The sequence below is a fragment of the Hakea prostrata genome, chromosome 2 (assembly GCF_041222555.1).
Source record: "Hakea prostrata isolate BN-2017 chromosome 2, UWA_Hpros_2, whole genome shotgun sequence".
In the NCBI taxonomy this organism is placed as follows: domain Eukaryota; kingdom Viridiplantae; phylum Streptophyta; class Magnoliopsida; order Proteales; family Proteaceae; genus Hakea; species Hakea prostrata.
The window spans coordinates 64,599,835-64,612,954 of record NC_142601.1 but is presented as its reverse complement, the minus strand read 5'-3'; the positions used below and the strand labels follow the sequence as shown (position 1 = coordinate 64,612,954).

The following is a 13,120-nucleotide window of genomic DNA, read 5'->3' as shown; positions in this document are numbered from 1 at the left end:
CCATAAGTGACTGTAGGCCGTTAATTTCCTGCACCACTTTTCATGAAAAACCCTGTAATCTCGATGGCTTCCTGAGCTCCTATCGACCACGCCTTTGGCCTGAACATGACAAAAGTTCATGATACTTGTCGACAAATTATGGTTCTATACCAATCGATGGAGGCAATAGAAATGTCAAGCCGGTTGCTTGCCGCGTTAAACATTGCGGCAAACGAGGGACCTCAATGAGCATTTGAATGGGACGAATTTACAGAGGAATTCGAATAGGCTCATGGGGTGGTTACTGAGAAAAACACAGAGTTGGGTTCAGGGTTTTCAACGCAACACGTAGTGATGAATGAATTGAATGAATTGAATGCTCTCATCCTCTGATGGCCTCAAGCCAAAAGCTTGAAAATTTGAAAAAGCTCTCTTTTTCTCATATCTGAAGGTCATGTAGTTAATGTTTCTTATCTTAAAGCTCATTCCCAACATAACAGCAGCATCGTTCATTGACAAATGACCGTAGCAATTATGTCAATGTGCCACAAAGACAGCACCAAATAGAACAGATTTGTATGACTCCAAGAACAGAGGAAACCAGGGAGTTATAAAGAACCCAAATTTACAAGCAAATAAATCTAGAGTAAATAATTCCGTTTGTTAATATACGATTAACTTACAACTCCTGTTTCTTTGCAAATCTAAAACCATCCACAGCTTATCTTCAATTTAAAATAGCCACTCCCCCAGATTCATGGCAGATATTGTTGAGAAGCGACATCGTTTACCTTTCTTTCAGGTCATCTCTCACCTCCTCCTGAATACTCATTCTACAGCAACTCAACTTGCCAATTCCCTCTCCATGACGAGCAACTCTTATCTCCATATACAAAAAGAGTCTGCATCTAGGGTAACAACCGAAATAAAATCAAAATTTTCTGTATAATATAACCTGAGAAGCTTTTCTTCCTGCTATACAACTAGTGTAACCCTTGGATTTGGATCTGGAATCATCTTAATTTGCTAGCTAATCGGAGTTTTTGGTAGAGATAGGGATGATATTTCATCAGCCCTAACAATTTTGAGTAACACCTTATATCCTTAAGATTGACACAACTCTCCATCTCCATGATACTTGAGAATAGGAGGTAGTGACACTAGGTGGCAAAACCTACTAATCAAAGCCCAACTTTCATATGTCCTGGCGCCAGTGAACCTTCATATGCACAAAGATGTAAAAAATAAATATATATAATTCATTTATCATCCATACACTTGCCTCTATCAGACTCCTACTTTTTACAGAAAGCTAAAATGAAGTTTTACCATTCAAATCTTCACCACTGAAGGGGACACTGGTGCCAAAGCTTGTCTGAACAACATTGTGGAGTTCCTCATCCCATGCATTGTTTATCTGTAGGTAATTATGGCACAAGGGAAATGTTAAAACACACTGAAATCCATTTCACATGTATAAAACAGAAAACCATACGGAAGCTCTCCTATATGGGTACTTATGAGGATCATTGCAAACATATGGTGATCATCTAACCATAGAGGAGATCAAAAAGAGTCTAGCCCATTTTTTGTTCAGAAAGGTTGATCCAAAGCTTCCGTTTGCTTGCCATCAATTGGTTGTTAGCTTGGATAAAAACTTGCATAGTAAAAATGGTCTATAAAGGGGTAGTAACTTCTCCAGCAGCCAGCTACCAAAAAGTAATTGAGGAGACATATTAGTCATAAACTAAAACATAAAGAAAACAATACCTGAGTCTGTTCCTTGTACACTCCATTCATGGACATCAACTGTGAATTGATTGTTCTCCTAAGTAAATCTGAGGGGTTTCTCATGCCAGGAAGTCCTGCCTGGATCAATCCCTGCTGTGATGGATGTAGCAGGGGATGAGAAAGATTCACATCTGGGGAAAAACCCATTGTAGGACCTCGTGACTGAAGAATCTGAAGTAAATGGTGAATGGTTGGGAGTAAGACAAATAACACGTTAGCAACAACTTTAAGGCATGCATGGTTGCATATATCAGTTTGCAACTTTCACTTACATCTTTTGCAAGAAGCCCTTCTATATTGAAGTCTAGCCTGGGATTAACAGCCGCAAGCTTCATTGACAGAAACTGGAACAAGAGAATAGAACTTTTCAAATTACAAATCAAGGCCTCATCAAAGGCAACAAGTTCTCATAATCATGGGGATAAGAAGGATATCATACATCACTTCTGTGTGAATTCAGCCAAATATCACTTTCCAAAAAAGAAAGAAGAAAGTATACTGTGTTCATAAATTTCCAAAAAGAAACAAACATCTAAAGGTGTGTTAAAGATAAATAATGATACAAGGGTAGACTCTCATATCATTGCCCCATCATGAGAGTGTACCAATTATTGAGTCATGTGGACAGTGGATCATGAATGATGTACCATCCAATGGGATATAAATCGCCTGGATCAGCAAATATGGGTAGTGGTCCATACGATATCTCCCACATTTTGTTAAAAGTGCTTTCCCATTGTATTTCAAACAGAAAAAAAGGAAAGAGGAGGTGGGAGAACCAAAATCAAATCTTCAATCTAAAACCAACAGGGGTAGGTTCTCTAAAATTATCAAATGGGAAAAATGAATTCTTACTTTGTCTCCACAATACAAAGAAAATAGAACCAAAGAATAAAAATACCACTTTAACTATTTTTCACACTATTAATACTGTTTTTTCAATTTCTTATTCACTTTTTAAAGTGGCATAGCCCTCATAAGAGTATTGGGAGTCAGGGAAAGGACTTCAAAATGTGTTAGAGAAACTAACATGGTCATCTTTTCTTGAACAAGTCATATTACCCTGAAGAGTTCATTTTGATCAATATCGTACTTCAATGTTCAGAGCCCTTTTCAGAATTATTGTATATACATCAAAACAGGTAAGGAAACAGAAATAACAGTTCTGCACTACATATACCAAGAATGTAAAAGAGGAAAAATAGATTTCTGATTTGCACCACATACCTCAACTTGTCTTTGCAATGATTGTACATAGTTAATGATTTCATCCAACATGACAGCCTTACCAGTGACCTATAGAAGCATTAAACTTGGTAAAGTGAACTAGTACTATTCAAGATAATCATGCTGAAATGTTAACTACAATTTCAAGGTCGTAGAGCAGAATAATACCTTGCTGCAACCAGGCACAAGGTCTTGAAGAAATTTCATCCTTTCACTTATCTTTTCTCTTCTAACCTGTGACAAAATACCCGTTTTAAGTAATTCATCCAAATGCTCTGAAGGGAATAGATTCATGCTAACTGAAAACTATAACTAAGAAAAATCTTACTCGTTCAGCAAGACTGTGGCTGTTTGTTGCCTGACCTCTTCGAGCTCTAATATGTATATATTCTTCTTTGGATCCATCAGCAGTCTGGGAGCCATCTTTCACATGTTTCCCAGAAGGCTTCATAGCAGAAGAAGATGGGTGTTGGTCACCCTTCTGTTTGGTGTCAGTGTTCTCCTTTGCAGCTTCACCAGACAATTGATGAGGTCCTTTATCTTGGTCATGCTCAGTATCCTACATTAGACAACAGTTTGAACACATTCATTTATCAATATATTTAGGATACTCCAGACCAATTAGAGAAGTACACAGAAGTGCCACTCTACCTGACCACCCCTTTTCCTTTTCCTATTGCTAATTCCTTTGGAGGAGGATGGTTCTCCACGAGCACTCTCCATTGTTGATGGATCCTCCGGAACATCACCATCACCACCACTTAATTCAGCTTCATCAGACTCATTGCTGGAGAGACCATTTCCTTGTTTTGTTTCATTAGGAGGCCTCACAGATTTCCCAATTTTTCTATCATTCTTGTTTGGACTCCCTTCAGCCGCTTGATGCTCGGAGAGGGAAACATCTTTTGAAGCTTCAGTCATGTCCAGTTCACTGTTCCGAATCTGAGCTCCCATAACAAGTTTCAATCCATTCGAGAGGTCCTCAGAAGACCCTTGTACTGTTCCTCCACCCTTAGGATAGGAACTTAAGGATTCAGATATGCCAAAAGGATTCATTATATCACCAAAATTCCCACCACTGAAGCACGAGAATCTCGCAGCTCGCTCGATGAAGGCAGCATCAGCAGGAAAGTGAGATAAGCTCTGAGGGAAGATCCCTGCACCCCCCTGTAAAAACCCACCAGCTTTAGATACTGAAGGATTCCAGCTGATATCTAATGTCTTGTCAATCCCAGTTGCTGAAGAGCCAGGAATCCCTTTTCTCATCGCTGCCGAGCTCATACTGATCTGAAGATTACTGTCGCAGAATCCCATATTCTGTGAATTGGGGTGGTTCCATAGACTTGGGCAAAATGAGTCTCCCATGGAAACAGAGGAGCAAGCCGTGGAACCCAACAGGTCCTCTTTGCAAACGGGAATTGAATTTTCTGTAGGAACCAAGTTGATTGGTTGGTTTGCGAGATCGGCACCGCTAAATTGCCATTCTGAGGACATGTTGGATGAGTGATAGTTCATGGAATCCCCGTTCCTCTTCTCCAAGCCAAATTTATCCTTGTCACCCAAATCCATACCTCCAAACGAGTATAACAAAGATGGAAGGATGTGATATCAACAGCTAAACCAAAATGATTTGAAATGGAAGCTATAAATCCCAGAACACTATTAAAACAGAACAAAGAAAAGCTTCAGCTGGGCAAAGACTAATAGCTCTTCCGAGATCTTCCAACATGCAGTGGATCGAGGAAAGCGAAAAACCAACTCCAAGGAAGAGGGACAAACCAGAAAATATGAACACAATAAGCCCAATGGGGAACAGATCTCCAGGAACCGATAATCAACAAGAAAGAAATGATAATGCCTGGGAGGAGAAAGTCTACTTCAAATCCTGAGATGGAAAGACAAGATATAACTTCCAGAGCTATCACCGCACTCAACTAATTGGTCCTTCCGAATTTTCACATGAGAAGTCGCAGAGAACATGAACAAAATCCAAATCAAGAGCTAGGAACTCTCCCGAAACATCCAAACAAAAAAAAAAGTAGGGCATTGATTTCAGGATCATAACCCAGCATTCAAAATCCTCCAGAAAACCCTAGTCAGAGCAACAGGGCAAGCTCTGAAACAAAGAAAAGCCAACTAAAAGTAGAAAGATAAAGATACCCACTTGAGATTCCTTTGTACTTTAGGCATTCTGTTCTCCATTGAAGCTTTTACAGAAACTTCTTTGAATTTGGGATTTTGTTCAACAGTCCTCTGCCGCTCAGAAGTTATTATTCACTGCCAATATGCTCCGTATGAAAAGAACAGTCAAAGAGGAGATCAGAAGGGCTCCTGAACCATTATAAGACATAAAGAAGAAGAAAAGAGAGATGGGTCTCTGAAGGAACGAAGAAAGGACTAATGCCAAAGCTTCTGCATTTATACCCACGCCTGCATCAAAAAGAGAGCCATTGAATGATTAACCACCGCCACTGCTACCGTAAAATAAACTGAAAACACAACAAGCTTTCTTCATCACCTTTAGTAGTTTATTACCTAAAACATTAATGAGAAATTTTATTACTAAAATTTATGCCAAGCTTGAGCTAGCAACTGACAATGCCAACTCTATAAAGATAATATTTTTCTGCCTTTTCTTACAATATTCCTCTTAAATCTTGGGAGGGGAGTTCAAAATCTTATAATATTGGGTTTTGTTTGGTCAAGAATCTAAGATCACCTTGTTTTTCTCGTCAATTTCTCTGAGGGAGAGAAAATGAGCTTGCATACCTAGTTTGATGACCATTTTTAAAAGAAAAACTCTGAAAGATACGGAGAGACAGAAAACCAACAGCTAGCTGTATGAAATGAGACTCACTTTGATAACCTGGAGAAGTTATCCTTTGCATCTTCACAGCAGTTTTCAAGTCAGATAAAAAAGTAGATCAAGTAAACCTCCAAAAGAAAACTGTCTAAATGGAACTGAGAATCTCGAGAGAGGGAATGGCTTAGTTAGCGTATCCAGTATTCCAGCATGCCTAGTAGTTTTATTTATGAGAAGCTTCATGGTTATGTTTCAGCCCAGATCGAAAAAGCTTTACACTTAATTAGAAGTTTTGGTCTCTGTTCAAATTTATTGTATATTTCTTCGATCAATTAAGCTGGTTAACAGAATTAGTTTTAAATTCATTCTATTAGATTTTATACAAAACCCATTAAAATAAAATCTAGAGTAATACAAACTCATTAAATAAACATCAGGTTTCAAATCGTTGTGCCAGATTGATTAAGACATGAAATGAAAAGGGGGGGACCCACTTGAGACCCTTAGATACTGCCCTTAAATTTAATGGCCCACCGGCTTAACATCAAAAGGAATTTATGGCTGGCTCTGTGCAAGATCCACAGCTTGGATCCTTAAAATAGAGTTGGGTTTGGACCCCAGTCAACGTCTCTTCAGAGCACCCACCACCACTCTCATTCAATTTTTCAAATCATTAAAACCAGAAGAAAGATGGGTTTGATCCAGAATATGATACAAGTCTACCAGAAGAAAGATGGGTTTGATCCAGAATATGAAACGAGTCTGAGATTTTGAGGAGAAGTTTACTGAAATCAAGAGTTTTTTTTTTTTTGGGTAAACGAAATCAAGAGATTCAGTTCAACTGATAGGTTGAGAAAACTTCTGAGTAGATGTAAGATGACCATATGAGCTAGGTGATGATGAACTTGGAAATCTATGACCAAGAACTCTGAACAGGATCCCCTTCAGGGTTGACTCATCTTCAAGAGTGATCTGTCATCTGAATCACCAACCAGATTTAATGAGAAACTCCCTCCTAACAGTCATAAACAGCTCGTCGAACTGATTAAGGTGATCTCAAATAATAAACAAACCCAAACTTATATATTTCACCCGTGTATTATAATATTGTTTACGAACTCATAGGCAATTTCCCCAAATCTTATGCCATTGCAGTCACTGCAACTTGCTAGATCTTCTCCCTCTCTCTCTCTCTCTCGTCATTATTAGTTGGTTTTGGGACTTGCCCACACAAGAATCAAAGCTTTGGGTTAAAAAAATAAAAAAGAATTCAATGTAAAGGGAGAAAATGATTTGTATGCATTGGGGGTAGATTTTGAAGTGTAGGTATGAAGACAATACATTCTCTCTCCTCCTTCCTAGTTTTCTGCCTTTATTTTTAATTTTTAACCTACTATTTAAACCCTTTTGCTTGTTCACATCTAATTCTACTTTGCTTTCTTCAATGTGCAAATTCATAGAACCATACACAAAAGTCTATGGGGAAAGGTTTTTGAAGGGGAGAACAGGACAGTTTGGTTGAATCTACCACTCTAATAAAGAAATTAAGGTAGTTGGATTATCTAGAGTGGGGACAGACATGAAAAAGCTTATTGGGTTAAACAACTCTTTGGATGGATTGATGTAAATAACAAATAGAAATATGAATATGGCAGAAGGACTTACATCTGATAACAAATTTTTTTTTTTATTTTTTTTTTTGAAAATATCAAATATATAAGAGCATATGGTTCAATCAATCTCAACATAGCATAGCTGGAGATGTACTTAAGAGTTGGGCTTTAGAGACAGAAATTAAGTATATGAATATTATCTAGTCTAATATTGTGAAGTTCATGGGAACATCACAGCACAACATGATGAAATGGGCTATTGAATAATTGCTTCCATGCATGCTTTTGTGACTCTTTTGAGTCACTTTATGGAAGACCTAACTCAAAAAATTGATAAAACTCCTTTTTCTATATGGAATATGCCTTTCCCTCAGTGTGAGGAACTCATTATCACTTATTTCCTTAGTTTTTCCACAACCCAATCTTTCTTTACTATATGGGCACCCACCCTTCAGATAAGGAGCACCTCTCTCTCTCTCTATCAATCTCTCTCTCTCTGTCACACCTAGAAGCCACTGCTTTTTGAGTTACATGGGACTATATGGGCACCCACCCTTCAGACAAGGAGCACCTCTATCACTGGCCTATCTCTTTGTCTCCTTACATTTCACTTCAAAGCATTTTTTAGATAAAATATTTTATTTAGATGGGATTTAAGATAAACCATTCTAATGTAATTTTCTGAAAATGCCTATGATCTGTCTTTCAAAATTTGAAACCCCTTCCCCACCTCACCCAAAAAAACTAAAACATTGCCTCATGAAGCTAGTGTGGATCTAACTCTATCTGAGAAAATTTTCCTACCTTATATCATCAAGTTGACAAAAGAGTTTATAAAATGACTCTTGAATTCAACTCTCTTTACTTTTCTAGGACCAGCGTCTTCGGCTTATATGGTTATCATAAAACCTAATGTTGAAGGACTAGTCAGATCAAAAATCTACAAAACCAACTCTGTTTACAATAAAAGGAAGAAACAAAATATGAAAAATGGACTCCTAGTGTCTTCTCTCTCAAAACTCAAACCATGTCGATGTAATTGTTCCCTAAGAAAATTGACGTTTCAATGTTTTCTTGTGTCTTAATTGTGCGGTTGAGTGACTATATTGGGTTTTTCTTGTACTATCTGTTATCAATAGATTTGACCCATCAATGCTTTCTTTTCCAAAACTCAGTTCTAGGATATAACTTGAATTAGGATATAATCACTGCATCACTGGCTTTTCTTAGACGTCGATATCATTGATTAGTTTTTTAACACATGACTATTAATTAAACCTAATATAAACAAAGACAAAGCTTTCAAACTTTTTGTTCGACTACCAACATCAACATCTAATGGACCTAACATGCACTATCATACAAGGAAGATACTTAACGATACAAATTAATTAGTTTTTTTAATTAAGCAAAGTTTAGATTAATAAGTGAAGTAGTTAGATGTAAAATTTAGGTAGATGAAAAATAATTCTTTGGCTTCTCATGTTGGAAAACATTTCTTTAACCCATCCTAGGAAATATCTGTGTCAAGTCATTTTCTCTTGAAAGATGAGTGTTGTCCTTTCCTGTTAAAGCATTTAAAAGCATTTAGATGGTTCTTCATTTGGACACGTTTTTCACACATTAAATGTGAAAAATAATTACTTTTTAAAAATATACCAGAGGGAAAATGAGTCATCAATGGTTCTGTGATATGAATTTTGTTGAAAATGTGGAGGAAGAGATAGATGTTGGGACCCAAACACAATGCCTTAATAAGGTAAAAAAGGTTGGTAAGGGAGTCAATCATCTTTGGAAGCTTTAGTTAGAATGGAACCATAGAAAGAAAAAAAGATAAAGAAAATAAAAGCTTGTCTACACTCATTTTGATGGTGTTTTATATTTTTTGTTCTTACAAATTTTTAAAGTCGTCCCATGTGCAATGGCCTAACTTGATAGTTGGATTTCACTATTCCGTGTTGTTCAAGATTTCATACTTTGTCTGTGTCACTCTATATGGCTAACTGTTAAAAAAACAGGAGATGTTGATGGGGAAGAATATTGGTAACCCTTTTTTTTTTTTGGGTAAGTGAAGAATATTGGTAACTTTTATCATCATTAATTGAGCGTGACTAGTCTTAATTCTCATTGATATGATATGGCCAATTCATGTTACTAAATCTCTGAATCGACGTGTTTCTAGTTTTGATGGGAAATTTTAGGATTCCTGGACAAATTTTGACTGAATCTTCTCACAATTGATTATGGGTTTTGAATTGTGTGTTGAAACTTGGCTAGAGAATAAACTACATTGCAACTTTGCGTACCCTAAGCTGGAGAATTAAATGAAAATTTTTATTGGGAGTTTGTAAACCCTAGAATGAGGGTTGGTTAATTAACTTTTCATGCAATGAGATGGACTCTCAAGCTTACATTGTCCCAAAAACTTGGGTCGAATTGGAAACTTGAGATCCTCAACTTGCGAGGTAGAGGATAACACTACCCTCACACCTCTCTATTGTAAATTTAGAAAGGGAGGGCATCGCTGAGGGTTGACTAGATAGATTGGGACCCTTTCTTGAATGTTTAATGGAGTAGTGTCAAGATTGGAAAACATCCTCTGCTTGCATAGTTCTCTGTTGTGCACAGCAGTGCACTTAGATGCCAAACAATAGGCTAAAAAAAATTAAAAAAAAGTTAAGTCAATTTTAGACTTTTAAATTTGAAATCATGCTTTAAAATTCAGCCTATTATTTGGCATTTAAGTACACTGTTGTGCACAATAGAGGATTTTTTTTTTCTTCCTATATCAAGATAGTGCAATCCTCTACCCTTACGGACAAAAAAAATCCTAATTTGCCGGGGGTCTCCTAAATGTCATTTCTCTATGGACTGGATTACATTACGCCAGCCCATTTTCTTTATGGGCCCCCACTTTTTTCATTTTCAGAAAAATTATTCGTGAATCCCTATTGCTGATATTAGGAAACAACTCAAACAAGTGTATTGCCAAACATATTTAAGTGTGAGAAGGATAAATATAGATATTGAATTTGGAGAGTTTATATATAGGGTGGGGGGGGGGGAAGTATTACTAATATAGGTTCCATCGGATGAGTGCGAACCAGGATCTCCCCGTGGGAGGTTGGGCTTTTAACCGCTCTAATAATCCACCATTTGCAAAATATGGTAAGAGTTAGTTGTCTCTCTTGGGAAAACATCATCTGATGAGAGTTGTGCACAACAATGCACATAGATACCAAATAATAGGCTAAAAAAAAAAAAAAATACAAGTCTATTTTGGACTTTTTAAATTTGAATTCATGTTTTAAATTTCAACCTATTGTTTGGCATTTAGGTGCACAATGGATGATTTTTTTTCTAGTTTTTAAGTAGATGAATGGGAATTGTGTAAAGCTATGTAAGGCAAATTTTGAAGGGGAAGGAATTGTGTGGAGAGCCTCAAGAACTGCTACAGGCATGATAATACTTTCCCTGCTTGTCACTATAGTGGCGATGTTCAGGGAAAGTGTGATAAGTTGTGTCCATGAGAAAGAAGAGATCAGCAACTAAAGTCCATGAATGAAGAGTTTGGATCATCTCCCATGGCAGTGTGTTCTCTCTACATTTTTCAACCACAAAGTTAAGGTGGCGAAGAGGTAACTGTTAAATGGGTGATGCATGGACCAATTTAGTTGTGATCTTCGGATGGAAAGGTTGTAACAAAATCATTTCAAAAGATATGATTACTCTTCATTTGACCATCAATTAAACCAGTCCACCCATCACCCATCTGATAATAGGACAGATAGGACCATATGAAGGCAACGTGGAACAGAGAAGATCTAGGTTTGTCAAGGACTCCATGGATCGAGACCATGGTCATGTCACCTCCTCAAAACCAACAACCAATGACATGGCAGGGGATTGGGCATCACCAATACAAACCCCCCAAAGCACATGCCACATGTCGGCCACACCTTTTCCAAGGATTAGCCTATTGATTGGTCTGCATGACAAGACCTCATGACAACAATACTAAGTCACAGTGTAATTTCGATTAGGCCAGAATATACAGAAGAAATCGCTAACGTATCAAGCAGAGTTGAACCCATGACCTCTTCAATAAAAGGTATTATCTTCGCAACTAAGCAATCCATTAATGGTAATCTACTTTAATTTTCTTACCCAAAAAAAAAAAAAAAAAAAAATTCACTTTAGTGCAGGCTTGTTTTTACTTCTTCTAGGCAATAAATCCAGGCGATACATGAGATTATATCCTAATTTATTACCAAATCTTATTAATGAGGGCAGCCCACATTCTCAAATCTCACGTTTTTAAGGCAGGAACCTTTGCAGTTCTTCCACATACAGACAGAGAGTCATGAAGGCTGTGATGATTTTTCTGGTTATTCTCTTGGTCATGGCTTCCGGTTAGTCCTCTCTCTCTCTCTCTCGTGAATCATCTGGTTTTTTATTATAAGAAATAATGATAATGTTGTGTGTGTTTGACAAGGAAGATTCGGGAGTGGAAGCGTGGAAAGGAACGGATTGCAGCAGCCGCAAGGACTGCCCAGGTCCTCCTCCCGAGTGCTACTTGGCTGGTTGCGATAATGGACAGTGCGTTTATACATGTGGTGTGAAAGAAGAAGCAGCAGAAGCAACTCAAGTCCATAAATAAACCTGCTGTATCACTACCTAAATGCTTGGTTGTTTTTGGATTAAATACAACCTTTCAGAATAAAAGTTTTATCTATATATGTCTTTGTGATAACTTTCCTTGTTTAAATTCGAAAATAATTATCTGATATATTAATCTTCTTCTTTTCCGGCTGCTTACAATCTATAATTTTATTTAGGATTTAAAAAATATATATTATTTAAGATTTATATATGAATTTGTTAAATTTGGATATAAAAGTGAAATCATATTTGGGTTGAAAGAAAGATGCGCAGGTTGTGAAGTGTTGAAAGGGACTTTGTAAAATTTTGATTTTGGAGGAGGTGTATAGTATTTCTAATGAAAAAAAAAAAAAAAGATCCATCCATTTTTTGAGAGTGACTAATCTTGGTTTTGGTTGATCAAATACGATCAATCCATGTTGCTAAATCTTAGAATCGATGTGTTTCTAGGTTTGATGGCAAATTTTAGGATGCTTGGGAGCAATTTTGATTGAATATGTTCCTGATTGATTTTAGCTTTTGAATTGCATGTTGAAACTTGGTAAAAAAAATCAACTACATCGCAACTCGCTTACCCTGACCTTAAAAATTACATGAAAATCCTATTAGAAGTTTCTAAACCCTAGAATCGGAGTTGGTGACGCTTGTACTACGTCGATGAGAAACATTTTATGTGGTGAAATGGAGTCCCAAAAACTCAGATCGAGTTGGGAAATTTGGGATCCTCAACCTGTGAAGGTAGAAGACAACACTATTTTCACATCTTTTTGCCACACATTTAGGGCTTGTTTTGTTACATGAATCCAGAAATCTCTGGATTCATAAATGAGTGATTTATATTTGTTTGGTTGTGTGAATCCCTAGATTCATGAAATCTAGAGATTCACCTTTTTACAATAAAAATGTGAATTTGTAGATTTATGGGTATGAGGTGAACCCTACTATAGAAGCGTTAAATATTTGAACTATGACTCCAAATGTTTTTTTAGAATAAATCTATAGATTTCATTCCAAAGTTCGCTAATGTTGAAATTTGCATCCGGGG

At 37.0% G+C, this 13,120-nt stretch overlaps 1 protein-coding gene across 3 annotated transcripts; it reads right to left on the bottom strand.

Annotated features, from left to right (window-relative positions):
- Positions 1 to 185: 185 nt before the first annotated feature.
- On the bottom strand, positions 186 to 6,048 carry LOC149025710 (transcription factor bHLH49-like). Of its 3 annotated transcripts, none has more exons than XM_089145919.1 (9): positions 5,855 to 6,048; positions 3,649 to 5,427; positions 3,326 to 3,556; positions 3,166 to 3,231; positions 2,998 to 3,066; positions 2,043 to 2,114; positions 1,750 to 1,941; positions 1,309 to 1,396; positions 186 to 1,198 (listed from the first exon to the last, which is right to left on the bottom strand). In XM_089145919.1, exons 2-9 carry the CDS (start codon positions 4,564 to 4,566, stop codon positions 1,161 to 1,163), a joined length of 1,674 nt encoding a protein of 557 aa, XP_089002045.1. In that variant the 5' UTR covers positions 4,567 to 5,427; positions 5,855 to 6,048; the 3' UTR covers positions 186 to 1,160. The 3 variants fall into 3 exon arrangements, with proteins under 3 accessions (XP_089002045.1, XP_089002046.1, XP_089002048.1); XM_089145920.1 differs by lacking the exon at positions 5,855 to 6,048 and adding an exon at positions 5,717 to 5,821; XM_089145922.1 differs by lacking the exon at positions 5,855 to 6,048 and adding an exon at positions 5,533 to 5,668.
- Between the last annotated feature and the right edge of the window lie 7,072 nt (positions 6,049 to 13,120).

Bases quoted from the DNA above. Each gene is read 5' to 3' on its own strand.
- LOC149025710 (XM_089145919.1), bottom strand. From the start codon at position 4,566: ATGGATTTGGGTGACAAGGATAAATTTGGCTTGGAGAAGAGGAACGGG. The intron at 2,115-2,997 runs GTATGTGGTGCA...CTCTTGTTCCAG, and splicing joins CATTGCAAAGACAAGTTGAG to TTTCTGTCAATGAAGCTTGC. The intron at 1,397-1,749 runs GTATTGTTTTCT...AATTACCTACAG, and splicing joins TGTACAAGGAACAGACTCAG to ATAAACAATGCATGGGATGA.